Below are 15,092 nucleotides of genomic sequence, written 5' to 3'. Positions count from 1 at the left end.
GTGTTCTGGGAACATGTTGCCATTTTGTGAGTTCATGGAACATGTTGACATTATGTGGCTGTGTTCTGGGAACGTGTTGACATTATGTGGCTGTGTTCTGGGAACATGTTTGTTTCATTTTTAAATATTATAATAAAACATTTTTAGAAATTCTATATTAGGAATTTTGTATATATATAAATTTATATATTTAATAAGACAATTGGATGAATTATAATAAACAGCAAAAATGATTCAAATAAGTTTAAAGGTATTTGGCTTGATGTCCCAACAGTGAACTGTATTCCGAGCTTGATTCCCTAGTGATAACCCATCTTTTTTGTGCCACCCTTCCAATCAAATATCCAGCTTTTTCTTGGCCTGTATCATAATGCTGGTCATAGACTTCCTTGATTTGTGTATCACAATATGATTTTGAATGTTCTTCTCTAAATGAAATAAAGACAAAATATTTTGATATATTCTTTTGTGGAACTAGCAAGAGAAATACATTACAAATTTATATTACTATCTCTACTATTTCTTTACTATAACTAATTACTTTGAAAAGATAAAGCACTGAATATTATGAATAACAAGAAACAAACATTATCAGCAAAGATTATAGATTTAAAATTGTGTTCATTCATATTGAAGATTAATGAAGTAGACTATCAATATTTACCTTCTTGATAGCTGATACTTTGATTTGATGTCTTTACTTTAAGCTTACACATCAGTCTCTGTGTGGTAAAATATGAAATAATATGCTTCAATAAAACTATTTCAGTATATTAATTATATTAGATAAGTACATAGTTTTGAGCTCTATAACAATATGTGTTTCAATTATCATTCAAATATAATACCCTCTATGTTGTACAACTCATTGATTTATTAGAATTTAAGAAAAGACAATAATTAATAGAATATTTTGGATTAAAATCCATTATATTTATTATAATATATAATGCTATCTCTTGCTATAATAATTACTTTAAAAAATGGGTTATGCCTATAGTACAGTTACCTGAGGATGAAACTAGGCACAGTGTATAGTCTACAGAGACTGATTAATATCCCTTGTAATTGAACATCAGTTGTAGTTATGAAATCTGGATGGCCAAACACACACTCATAGTCCTGAAAAGCAATTTACACATAGATTAGCAAGAATATCTCACAAATTATTAAATTAAAGCTAACCCCTATTTAGTGCAATCCATCAAAGTAGTAGCATTTTTGTTAAATTGAAGACACAATACAAACTAATGTTTATTCTGTGATTTACATACTTTTATAAAATAGCAATCAATTTATATATATATATATATATATATATATATATATATATATATATATATATATATATATATATATATATTCATTGTAAATTTTAGTTATGTCTTGCTATTAAATTTATTTACTCGACTGCTCTAAACTCACTTTATTTAAAAATAATATAGTGGATAAGTATAGTGATTTTATTATTCAGCAATAAATAGCAGGCCTAAAAAAATTTAAATAGTAACGTTTGCGAATGAAAACATTAAATTCCATGTATTTCCATTTCTATGTCTTTCCCAACTTAATGCATATTACTAACCAAGCATTAAACTTTAGTCCTAAAACCTGACTCTAATTACCATTTATTGGAGAACCTGAACCTTTGCGATACCATGTTATAATATATTATTTTAAAAAAGAGCTTACCACTAATTACTAACAGTGTTTCTTCCAGACTTTTTTCTCCGGGGGGGCACTTGAAATTTTCGGGGGGGCGGTAAACTTTCTTCGGGGGGGGGGGGGGGGGGCGGACACTGTTAAAAGTATATATTTTCTATATAAATTATATAAATTTCATTTCGTTCGGGGGGGGGGGGCGGTATAAATTGTTCGGGGGGGGCTTCGGCCCCCCAGAAGAGATGCCTGGAAGAAACTCTGATTACTAAAATCAATTGTTTTTAGTATTAACTGAGCCGCATACTATCTGCTCCTATTGTCATCACCTGAAATCCAGTATGTTGGCAAAGATTAGTCTCTAAGTTCCCTGCAACCTCTTTCCTCTCGAGTGCGGAAAACACTGAAATCATTAATCATTATTTCATTATGCCTAATAGTTTAAAGGTAATATTAAAGTAGTACTAAATAGTACGAGTCTTAGTTACTATAGGTCTAATGATAATTATTATTGTGTATGCTTACATGCTTTAAGTTTTATGCACAATATTGGTATATAATATATAGTCTATAGTATATAACCTAAGCTATAGAGTATATAGGCCTATAAGCCTAAATATAACAGCAGCTTGAATAATGCTCATTAGCATGCATTCACTATAACCTATAAAGATAAACAAATATTTCAATTTAATTTAATTATAACTAATAATAGTAAATGGGCTTTTTTCTTGTGGTAACAAATTTAAAGTATAGGGCAGTACAGTTATAGTATAGGCCTACTAGATTCTATATTTAAGTATATGGGCTTTTCATTCCAATGCACCACAATAGATGCCACACATGATCAAGCTTGACCTCTGATCTAAAGATTTAATAATTGGGCCTAACAAACAGTGACACTACAATAAAAATCATGTAAATTACTAATTTAACCTTCTTACCTCCGCTTCTCTAGATCTAGACGGGTTTTCTTTTTATGCAGCCGTATGATTAGATTCTAGAATCTAGACTATATTCTAATAAACATGAAATAACTACTAACCAGAACACTAGATCTAAATTTCTATATTCTATGCAATATGTATTAAACCTATAGGCCTAATAATTATTTTAAATTCCTATGCGATGTGTCGTGAACTGTAGGTTTCATGTTATTTTTGTAATGGCGGAAATCTGTTTAAAATTTCGTTTCCTTCCTTTTGTTATTCTATTTATAGATTCAAAATGCTTAGAGTCGGAGCAATTATCATTGAGTTAGTCGGCTGATCCACACAGGTATATCTATTACTTACTCAGTGATCTGATCATTGACAGAAACAGAGATAGCCATTCGCATGGGGTGGAGTGAGAGAGAGAGAGAGAGAGAGAGAGAGAGAGAGAGAGAGAGAGAGAGAGAGAGAAAGAGAAAACACACACGTTAATTTCTTTCTTTTGGCGGTACGAATTACCCACTATCTACAATAAACACATTCCTTTTGTGGACAAACTTCTTTTTATTAGCTGTGAGTAGCCTATTTGACATTGACATAAAAACGGATTTATCATTTAGCTCTCTGGTTAATCAGATGTAAATAATATTGACAAGAAGTTGTTTGAACCTAGCTGAAGGACAGTGGCGTAGCTACCGTAAAGCTAGCGTAAGCAATGCATAGGGGCCCAAGGCTAATAGGGGCCCTTTACCTCCTTAAATTTTTAAAAACTTTTACATTGGAATTTCAATATTTGTATTATAAAAATAATTTTGAAAAGAAAACGGAAATCCAGTTTCTTTTCTACTGTAGAAGTAATCAAAAGTTCCAAAAAGGCCCCCAGACCTTTCTTACTGGGGAGGGGTTGTACAGGGCCCATCGGTATTAATAACACTACAGGCATTGTTGCATTGTCGGGCTATCCGTTAAGCCTATAGATAAACTTAAACATTGACTCTTTTGTGAGATTCACATCCGGCACCCGCAAATTTATACGCATCTCTAAAAACTCTCTACCCCACCGACATAAACCTTCACCCCCTTCCCCTCTCAGTCCTCAACGAAATTCCATCCGTCCATGATTATAATTGAGCCATTTTTAGTTAACAGCAGTGGACAGTGTTTTCACAACAAGCAAAGTCGAAAACGTGTCAATGTTTTTCTACTAGTTTTAACACAAATCACACTTTTGTTGTTGATCTAATATATCTCCAATCAATATGCCGCTACTTAAAGATTTTTGTTTGTCTATCTTATTGTCTTTGTATGCATTAATACAAATGCCAAGAAACATTAAGGAAGTCGTTTAGAATAATTCAGACAAACCTCTACTGACCGTGAAATTTCCTATCATAACCCCACATATGAGGAGAAGTGCCTCCTCCTCGAAGAGAAGCCAGAAAGAAACTCGGACTCCAATAAAGTTTTCTGCCATTAAATATTTGTTTATTTCGTTCGGAGGGCAGCGCCCTGGCCAGTGGCGGAACTAGAAAAAAAGGGCCACCCCGCAAAAAATTTTTTTAGGCCCCCTATATATATATATATATATATATATATATATATATATATATATATATATATATATATATATATATATATATATATATATATATATATATATATATATATATGCAATCACATAATACGAACATAGGATACTCATTGCTGTCCTGTTCGGGATTTGAAAAGCATCAATAAAAAAAAAATTCAACATCATGTCATGTGTGTAAGTGCATTAGCGTGTTTTTTTTTTTTTTTTTTGTTTTTTTTTTTTTAAATACTTTTATTTGCAATTTAAAACAAGTACATCAACATCAAATTCTAGACATAATTTCAAACATCAAATGAAAACGAAAGGTTTTACAAATGTACACAATGAATATTTACAAGATGTCATGTATATGATTATACAAAATTGAAAGGCATAACAGTGAAGGAGGTGAAGGTCAAATGCAAGTGACAGCAGGAGTCATTAGCGTGTTTTGTGAAATCAGTTTTAATTAATTTTTGATAGAAGCCCTCTTATCATCCTGTCGGTCAAAATAATATAAAATATGAAAGCTTTGTATAAGTAATGGTGTCTCGTGTTATGTTTATTTTTATGTTTTTCTCGTAATTATATTAGTAATGTTTAAAATATTATTGATTTAATACATTTCAATACATTTCCCTTTTATACAATATTATTCTTTAGTAATTACTTATAAAACAATAATAATTAAGAGAAGTAATTGCTTTTTAATTTGTTTAGTACAAATCTATTAAAAGGAGCTTATGATTACCCCTATTTGACAATTTTTTTAAAAAGGGAAATAAGTCATGGAAGTGGTTTGAACATTTGCTTATCTTTGATAAGTTTAATTGTAGGAGAAATACTCAGCTTTCAAAGTTGTTTAAAAACAAAGGGAAAAAGATGAAACAAGAGCGTGGGGTGGTGTCTATAGAATAAAGATAATCCAACCGCAGCTACGGTAATTTTTTACAAAACAACCATCAAGTCAAAAATGAAAGAAAATTTACTTTTTTTTTTAACTATAAACAAATGTATTATGGTCGGCTCTGGGCCCCTAAATGGCGTGGGCCCCCCCGCATTGCGGGGTCTGGCGGCACTGTAGTTCCGCCCCTGGCCCTGGCTGTAAGGCGGTTCAGTTTGCCATCCAGAGTTTCCCAGCGGCTTTCTTAGCACCTGGGGTCAGTTAATTGGGTGTCCTGCACAAGTGGTCAGGGTTACTGCTTAATTCAACGGTCAAACTGCACAGGTGCTTTAGCCGGCATCCCGGGTTCCCTACGTAAGAACTACGGCACATATACGTGTTTTTATGAGCGCCATGCCATAGGGATACGGAGGACTACTATAATCAATGGTTAAAGAAAATAAGGGGTGTCCTCCAGTCGCCTCGGCAGTAGTATACAGTTGGGCGCCCCAAGTCTCTTCATTATGATGATGTTATGAAACCAGTTTTAAATATTCTCTTTGGGTCAGTAACTTGGTCATCCTAAGTATTGAACATATAGAAGCAACTAAAATGGACTTCAAGGAACATATTAATCCTTTTGCAAACTTATAAAAAAGAAAAAAAAAATCTAAATAAATCATGAGCAACTTTTTAAAATGTGTATTTGGTAAGTGGCGTCACAAGATTTGATAACACCCGGTGCGTTTAGTGTGTGTCACCCCCACCATGTCCAACAATTTTGCATTTTCGGTGGAGTGCTACCCCTCTACTTAATATAATATTATTTTAACTGAATAAAACACTTTTGACGGTAGTATTTTACGAGTTTTCGTCATGGTGTCACGCTTTAATTGTGAGGCCCCTGCCCTGTGATGCTACTGTATTAGGTTACTTCATGTTACAGGCTTACAGTTAATTTGTTTGTTTTTACATAAAAGATATATAAAATCAAAGGTATTTTATGTTACGGAATACTACATAATAATACCGTATAAATACTCAATAATAACGTATACAATACAAAATTTACAGTTTGACGTAGTAGGGGCCCAATAATAATTTTTGCATAGGGGCCCGAAAATCCTAGCTAAGCCACTGCTGAAGGGGCGTACGTTTGTCCATACCAACGCTCTTAGTTGATATATTCCGGTACATTCCGGTATTTGTGAGGTACATTAAATGTAATGTTATCATTTTATAGAAGACATTTTCGAGAATGGATAAACATAGGTAAGTATAATGAGGGGGCGGGGGGGGGATGGCGGAGGCATTATAAAGGTTAAATGAAATGGCAAAAGTGTCATGTTAGGATTATAGTATATTACTCATAAAAAGCCATATCTGTGTATTTTATGATAATATTTGTGAAAATCTATATAAAATAGTGTTGATAAAATTTTATTCAAATACTTGTTGTTATATAAAAGAATAATAATTTAAAGTCTTTTGTTAATCTAAAGTAGCAGATATACATAGGCCTACTATCCAGTATAGCGGAATAAAAATAATATGTAATATTTATAAAGGTGTTGGATTTGGCAAAGTGTTGCACAATAATTATAGCCCAAAAAGTCTCCAATCTATTTGATAAAAAATATACAAGCCAACATATCTATATATATAAAGCAAAGTGGTCGGGTGCCCAATAGGGCACTTCCCGGCGCCGCAGGCTCGTCAAAGTTGACACGATGGTGCCTTGGGGCGATAGAACACGAGGGCCGGTGACGGTTTGCCGAAAAGTCTACGGAGAGGGGGTCAAAACTGACCTCGACTGACCGGCGCCTTATATGGGCTATATTAAGAAAAAAAATTTCCTCCGACGACCAACCTTGAAATTGTGTGAGGTGGTAGGAGAACGCCTTGGGGTGTCACAAAATATTCGCCATGTCCGGGAAAATTCGTTAAATGGGTCAAAACTGACCAGTTGTATTTCCCTTTGTATTTTATGGGAAAAAAAAAGAGGGTAATTTCAACGCGGATTTTAGGGTACTTAAAATCAGTATATCTGGCTAATTTTTTGCATACACCTCTATAGATTACTGTGCCGAATGGAAAAACTGTTGGTCAGCATAAACAATGACTGCGAGTGAAATTCTCATTATACGAGATTTGGTCATTTGGTCTATGAACAGGGGAGGTAACTTTTTAATGTAACAATTTTTTTAATATTTTGTATACTCTTTTTAAGAAAAAACAAAAATCATAAAGTGTAGCATTGTCTTAAATAGATATTTTGTTATAAATTAAGTTTTCTATTGTATTGAAATTGTATTGAAATTGTAAAATTAATAGCAAAATTAATTTAATATAATATTTGATTGATAATTTCTATGGAAGCCCTTTTACTTCTAATAACCTTGCGAGTAATAAGTTTGCGAATATTCCATCAAGTTATGGTGACAATAAAAGTACCCCACTGAATAAATTTAGGCCGTTAGCATTTAACATAACAGCCTATTAATTAATCATTCAATTTCTCAACTTTTTTGAAAACCTAAGCGAAGCTAGGCACTTTGCCTAGTATCTTATAACCGTTTTATTTACTGCAAAGAAAAATCTCGATCAATACGGGAAAATCCGATTTATTACAGCGCAAAAGGAATTTCCAATAATTACATGGCAAAGAGTAATTAAAAAAAAAAAATCCTAACATATAGTTTTCTTGTACATAATTAAAATAAACGCATGTTTAAGGTGTACGTTAACATTGGTGTTAGTTTAAAAGTAATTGTACAAATTTGAAAATATGTCAGAGACAAGAAGTGCCCACTACGGCCTACATAAATAGCAGGGCTATGTCAGGACGCTTTTTTTCACTTCTAGTTACATTTATTTAGGTGTACACTCATTCATTTATTTCTGTGAATTTACGAAATATTAAATGATATATATATATATATATATATATAAGGGACGGAGTGGTCTAGCGGTAGAGAGCTGGACTGCTAACCGTAAGTCTCGAGTTCGAATCAGGGTTCAAGTCAGTAGACCGTCCCTGAGTCCACCCAACTCTGATGGGTACCTAACTCACGTTAGGGAAAATAAAGGCGGCTGGGCATAGTGCTGACCACACTATCTCTTCATATGCCGAGGTCACAGACAAATGTGAACTCTACTTCATTTGCCCCATAAACCGTCAGGTTTGAAAGGGAAACTTTACTTACCTTATATATATATATATATATATATATATATATATATATATATATATATATATATATATATATATATATATATATATATATATATATATATATATATATATATATATATATATATATATATTTAACTTACATATATAACTTACTTATAAATACACACAAAAACCAATATAATTTAGTGTGTCACTTTCAGACTAAAAAAAATAAAGAAGTAGATTTATTTATGATATATTTCATATATATATATATATATATATATATATATATATATATATATATATATATATATATATATATATATATATATATATATATATATATGTATATTTGAAAAAAAAAAGAATAGAATCAGACGGCAAACTTTTTACTAATAGAATGAGAGAGTGTGATGTGGTCATCTGAAAAAGGCTAAACATGAAGTACAATATCAATCATTATATGATATGGTTTAACTGCTGGATTTTGACCTCTTCAACAACTAATGCGTTGATAGGTAAGGTATCGTCAGTTAATAAATTATATCTATATCTATATATATTAATCTATCTATCTATCTATATTGTAATATATATTAATATATATATTAATATATACATTACTTCAGACACATTTCAAAAGTTAACCTTAGGTCAGCCCTTCATTTCAAAAGTTTTTTAGCATCTGATCTGAATGACAAACACTAAGGGAAAGTGTATAGCCAACAACAGAAAAAATACACCACATAATATTTTGAAACAGAGCGAATGGCAGTTTGATCCATTTTTAAATTCTGTTTTCTATTTTCCACACTAATTTGTGTTGGAGAAAATCAAATCCAATATAAGTATTATGAACAAAGAAGAAGATTGTTAGAGCAAATTATTCATTATTAAAAAGAAATTACATTTGATTTGGAAAAAAGAACAACAAAAAAGCAAATATGCTCGTTACGTTAAAGTTTTATGGTTTTTTGTACTCATCATTAGGTGTCACCATATTAATATATAAACTGGATAACATAAATACATTACTGCTGATTTTTATGTCCACAACTTATTTTATTTCATTTAAAAATGTTCATGTTTACTAAATGCTACTGTATGTTGACAGATGTAGCGCTGCAGAATAAAACAGCTAAGGACGCCATCTTATATTTTCGTCAATTTAACCTTAACCCAGCATCTAGCAAAGAAAAGTTACAAAATACACCGCTGACAAATTTTGAAATTTCTTTGGCTGAAAATGTAGCTCATAGAATGGTTAATGTAAGTACAATTATTCATTTTTTAAAAAACAGTTTTTCTTTAAAAACAAGAATATGTTGACATAATACATTACCATTTTAAGAGGTTTGATTGTTTTATTTATACTAAAAGAAAATAAAACTTCTTACTAATGGCACAGTTATATATATATATATATATATATATATATATATATATATATATATATATATATATATATATATATATATATATATATATATATATATATATATATATATATATATATATATATGTATGTGTATACTTAGAGATAAACATATTTAACAAGGTTTTAGGTGATGAAAAATAAAATTCATGCCTGCGTTGTCATAATCTTAGTACATTAAAACACATATTTATGATGTGTGTTTATATTTTGAAGCAGTTTTGTTAATAGCTTTTTTTAAAAAATGATACTGCTAAACACAGATAGCTGCATTAAAATGATTAGAATACTAAAATTGCCTTATTCATTTAATTTCAACTTTCCAGCTTAAGATGAATAAAAGCGAGTTGCACTATGTTAACGGCAATATTTTGGTTGCTATTCGTCTATCACGGTTGGCACCGTTTACAAATTACACGGTCAGTGCAAGGAAGAGCACACAAGTTGACCATAGTAAAACGTTATCCATTGAGTTTACTACCGACAAAAACGGTTAGTTAAAATGTTAATTATATTTTATTTATCTTATGGTTTCATTTTACATAATTTTTTTTGTTAAATCAAAATAGCAATACCTGCTTTTTATGATACTTAACATGCTATAAATGTTAAATTTCAGTTGTATTAAACTAATATAAAAATATAAATGTTGGTCTGTTACACATGTTTTAATTTTACGCGTTAATAATATAATTCAGTATTTAAAAATAAAAGGAAAAAGGATAAAATAATGATATATTTTAGGATATAAAAGACATCTCTAATGTACCCCCAGCTTAAGAAAAGCAACATTTTTTTTATAATGAACTAATATGTTTATCATCTAGTCCCAGAGCATCCACCAGCTCTACATCCTTTTAGTTTTGCTGTGATTCGAAAAGATGACTATACAGACATTTGCATTTCATGGAAGGTAGTTGTTGCTGTTACTTTTTCCAATTTAATATTCTAATTTAATTTATCACAAAAAATATCCTTACGGCATTAAACAACCAAGTCGTGTTTAATTTACAGCCAATACCACAAGAAGCTCATGGGGGCGCAAAACTAATTTATGTTATAGAGGTCTCTTCTGGGAAATGGAATTACAAGTTGAACACAAGCAAAAGTTTTGCAATGATTGAAGACGGTCGATATTCAAATGCGCTTAAAGTGAAACTTTGGGCAGAAAATGAAATCGGTATCTCACAAAACTATTCCGAAATGCTTATCAAGAAAAAAGGTAAACTTCGCTTGGATAAATTAAAGTAAGGCGACACCCAAAAATCTTCATTTAAAAATAATTGATACCTAGAAAATAGTGCTTAATATATATATATATATATATATATATATATATATATATATATATAAATTTATATATCAAGAACACGTTACAAATTGTATAGTTTTAAAAACAATCACTGCTTTAGCTTCGATTTCTAAATTATATTGATTTTATATTATGTGAAAGATAAGTTAAAACGATTAGCACATTTGTTAATAAAAAAAGTAATATAACCTTTTAAAACTTTACTCAACATATTTAACTGTATCAGTATCAGTCAATGTTTATCATAATCTAAGTTTAAAAAGAAATAATGTTTAAAAATATTCCCAGAGCCACCTGACATTTTGGCAGCAGCTGAGTTCTCTGAAGAAGGTGAAGTGAAAATATATGTGAACTCTAGCTCCGTTGGTGGTGCTGAGAAAATAGCCATACAAGTATGTGAGGAAGGAACCCATTTAAATCAGGATATTTGTCTAGTGAGTCACTTCAATAATCAATTTTGATGTAAAAAATATATTTTACAAATGTAAGGTTATTAAAAAAATGAAATAAAAAAACTGCTTTTACCCGTGTCTTTTCATTGGTTAAAATTGCAAATATTAACTAGCCCTACATAATGTACGCAACACCTCGAAGACTTACACATTCATTATAAGGTACATTAAGGTACATTATATTAAAGTTTTATTAATCAACGACAAATAGTCAATATAGAATTGAAAAAAGAGAACTTTCATGTAAAATATTTTCTTTATTACAGGAGATATTGGTAACGGAAGTTTTTGATTTGGATAAAGTTAGCGATAAGGGCAACCCGATATATGAATTTACTGTTCCTGTCATCAGCCGTTTGTGTCAACTGGATGCTCACAACGTTGAAATGCAGTTTTTTTATTTTAACAATCATAACGACTCATTAAATATTTCAATTAATTCTAATTTTGCTGACAAAAGTGAATTTGAAAAGTTGCGAAATTCAAAGCGTGTTTGCTCATCGAATGTTGAAGAATACCGTTTGATCTATGAAGAAATGAAAAATAAGATAATTTTTATATCAGTGATGGTTGATGGTGATTGGACATCGATAGTCCCGATAAATTGTTACTTTGGTGACTTTAAACGACATGGATCATGTAAGTATACGACATTATTAGTTTAAAGGACAACATTGGTTTAAACGACATGGATCTTGTAAGTATACGACACTATTAGTATATAAGGGCAACATTGATTTTTAAAAATATACGAGTATCATGCTAAAAAAATATATATAAATACTTATCTTGTTATAATGCATTTATGTAAGTAATATAATCCACAGCTTGTCTATTCAATTTATAATTGACTTAATGACCGAGTTTTATATAAATCATTATAACAGTATAATTATAACAAGGATCTGTATCTATAGTTAAAAAAATTTAATATAGGTATTTTAAGCATAGTCCTGTGATCACTATAAGTTACACGTGTATCTGTATTTTTTTAGATAACACGCTAAAATTTTCTTTTAGATAAGTTGTAGATTTTAATATTACAAGATATTAGCCTTATAATGATGATAAAGACTCTACCTATTAATACTAATTGTTTAATATTTTTAGACGTAAATTTTGATTATTTTGTTTATTATAAATTATAATATATAACATATTTTCTAGCCTTAGCAAATGTCAAGTTTAACATCACTAAACTACATGTGTCGGCTGAAGATAACAATATACAACGTCTTTCATTTATGCAAAATTGTGAACCAAGTCCGCACCAATTCATGGCTAAATATTTTGTAGTATTTTCTTCATCAAGTCCTAATTGTGATAAGGACAGTAAGTAGGATTGAATTGTGCACAATTGTAATGCGTTAGATAAACGCTATTATATATATATATATATATATATATATATATATATATATATATATATATATATATATATAACATAAAATAAAAATTAACTGGCAAAGATTTTTTTCACTTAATTTAGTATACATATTGATATTCTCTTCGTTCTTAAATGTAGTGTTGAAATAATGTATTTATACAGTCTGAGTAGCCATCTATTGTTTATTTAAGGGCAACAAATTGCTAACCTCAGCAATAAGATCTTTGACGACGTCCACTGCGTCGTACCAACTCACACAAAAATTGTGTGCATCGATGTGATTGGTCAGAATAATGTGTCTGCTATCTTTGGGCCGGTGTTCAATTTTTTCAAGGGTAAATTTTGCATTGTTTTATTTTTTCGTTTAAAATTTACATCACGAACATTATTTATACAATTTCAATACTTTTAAAAATAAAAATAAATAAATGAATATAATAAGTAGCTTATACCAATTTATAAATCTACGAATTGCAAATTTAAACGAATACCACCTAAGCATACATCATATTACACGGAGAAAAATATCCATTCAAATAACATCATCACATATGTAGTCACAATTTTCCTAGTAATGTTTCGGTTTTTACCCAAGTGTTTTATGTAGTTATTTGTAAGTAAGTGTTTTATTTTAAGGAAAGTACCCCCATTCTGAGGATGCGAAACATTTCTTTGTGATCATCCCTGTAGTCATTGTGACAATACTGCTAATTGTGACATCAAGGTAAAAATCACTTTTAAAAACCATTTTTATTGTTAAGTTTGTTAATATAATAACATCCACATATTAATACAACTAAATGTTAAAAAAATCTATTGCTTGAATACTTTTCAGCTGGTTAGGATTTACAAAATGTAAGAAAGGACAACGCCGGATTGAAGAAATAACCGAAGAATTCGAGGCTACGGAAGAGTTACAGTGGTTGGTAAGTGTTATAAACATTAAATATATTTATCAATGTTAGTATCTTACTAAAATTTAATTAAATTAGAATTGTAAAACGCATATTTACAAAATTTCAAAGAAGGTGTTTAAACTAAACAACAAAATATCTTACTGTTATTGGAGCTAATATAAAGCTTGGTTTGTTCAACGTGTATTTAAAGACAAACGAATCAAGATTTGACAACATAAATTACAAGTAAAAAAATATTTAAAGATGTATTTTAAATTTATTCAATATTTCGACACAGTGTGTTAGCGAGGCTGAAACATCATTAATCCGAATCACGGAAGAAATATCTACATCGGTGGGTTGAGTTTAAACATAAAAACGTAACAAAAAATATCACAAGTGAATGTTCACTTTTCTAAATCTATAATAAATTAACGTTTTAAATATTTCTACAGGGCGCAAATATAAGCAACACCGTTGCTGTCTCTCCCAACACCAGCGGTGCCACATCACCAAACGACAGCGGCATCGACATGAGCTCTGAAACGTTTGCATCAAGCTCCAGCGGATCTTCACATAAGCGGTGTAATTCTTTAAACGAAATATCGTCCTTCACGAAGATCCGCAATTCTTCACTCTCAATCAACTGTAACCCAGTAAATACTGAAGTCAAAGTTGGTGATGTGGAGCAAACACTTAACGTCTTTAACGACAGTGAAGAAAGTGTGTCAAGTTGTCTAGATTTTACTTCCACCAGTCAAGACAAAACCGTGCGAAATATTAATGATGACATTCACATCTATGGTAATCAGTTTGTTGAGGATCTAGTGTCAGTACACAGTGATGATAAATTTAATGTTTTAAACGGAAGTGTGAGCAGCAGTGAGCTCAACATTCATGTAGAGTTTTAAAAATATTACAAACTTAAGGACAAGTATTTTTTCGTGCCTCTGTCTCGCTTTATCTCTCTCTCTCTTTCATTATAAAAAACTCGGCTAGTTTATTGTTGATTGACTCCATATCGGCTAAATAAGCTTAAGGTTAAGTAGCTATCAACTGATATTAGCTCTAATACTTTTTTCTTGTCATCACTAAGGGAAAGAACTCTTTTCCCACGACAAAATCTATTTCCCTTCGATGAATCCCCTTACTTAAGAGCCAAGAGCCATCAAATTGTGGAATCATTACCGGGGTGGGGGGGGGGGGGGGGTTGGAGGTCTTAGACTTACATCGTCTGCAAGTAAACCTGGAGTGGTCACATGTGACCAAATACACGATTGCTTACTGTGTACGTTGCTAATTTAAGAGTAGTAATGTTCACACTGGCCGACCGAAAGAAACATATACATAATTTAATGAAGCAACTGATGGCTTAAGGATACCAGCGT

The 15,092-nt window shown here is 30.8% G+C and overlaps 1 protein-coding gene and 1 long non-coding RNA gene across 2 annotated transcripts; one reads left to right on the top strand and one right to left on the bottom strand.

Moving 5' to 3' along the window:
- Positions 1-228: 228 nt before the first annotated feature.
- Positions 229-2,258, bottom strand: LOC131957843 (uncharacterized). The gene is made up of 4 exons (XR_009389141.1): positions 1,967-2,258; positions 1,010-1,122; positions 665-722; positions 229-428 (listed from the first exon to the last, which is right to left on the bottom strand). It is a non-coding gene; the product is annotated as an uncharacterized LOC131957843 (long non-coding RNA).
- A 6,376-nt stretch (positions 2,259-8,634) lies between these two features.
- On the top strand, positions 8,635-14,877 carry LOC131957857 (uncharacterized). The gene is made up of 13 exons (XM_059322659.1): positions 8,635-8,740; positions 9,337-9,491; positions 9,984-10,110; positions 10,485-10,570; positions 10,672-10,879; positions 11,258-11,403; positions 11,688-12,060; positions 12,589-12,753; positions 13,000-13,143; positions 13,445-13,532; positions 13,644-13,734; positions 14,003-14,059; positions 14,160-14,877. Exons 1-13 carry the CDS (start codon positions 8,662-8,664, stop codon positions 14,613-14,615), a joined length of 2,175 nt encoding a protein of 724 aa, XP_059178642.1. The 5' UTR covers positions 8,635-8,661; the 3' UTR covers positions 14,616-14,877.
- The last annotated feature ends 215 nt before the right edge of the window (positions 14,878-15,092 follow it).

The sequence above is a fragment of the Physella acuta genome, unplaced genomic scaffold (genome assembly GCF_028476545.2).
Source record: "Physella acuta isolate Inbredline_101_S28 unplaced genomic scaffold, ASM2847654v3 ptg001272l, whole genome shotgun sequence".
In the NCBI taxonomy this organism is placed as follows: Eukaryota; Metazoa; Mollusca; class Gastropoda; family Physidae; genus Physella; species Physella acuta.
The sequence above is the reverse complement of the archived record's forward strand: the minus strand, read 5'-3'. Positions and strand labels throughout refer to the sequence as shown.

What these genes read in the sequence shown, in the direction of transcription:
- LOC131957857 (XM_059322659.1), top strand. Translation starts at nt 8,662, where the DNA reads ATGAAGTACAATATCAATCATTATATGATATGGTTTAACTGCTGGATT. An exon ending in TAAATCAGGATATTTGTCTA is followed by an intron (nt 11,404 to 11,687) that starts GTGAGTCACTTC and finishes TCTTTATTACAG; the next exon opens with GAGATATTGGTAACGGAAGT. An exon ending in CTTTAAACGACATGGATCAT is followed by an intron (nt 12,061 to 12,588) that starts GTAAGTATACGA and finishes CATATTTTCTAG; the next exon opens with CCTTAGCAAATGTCAAGTTT.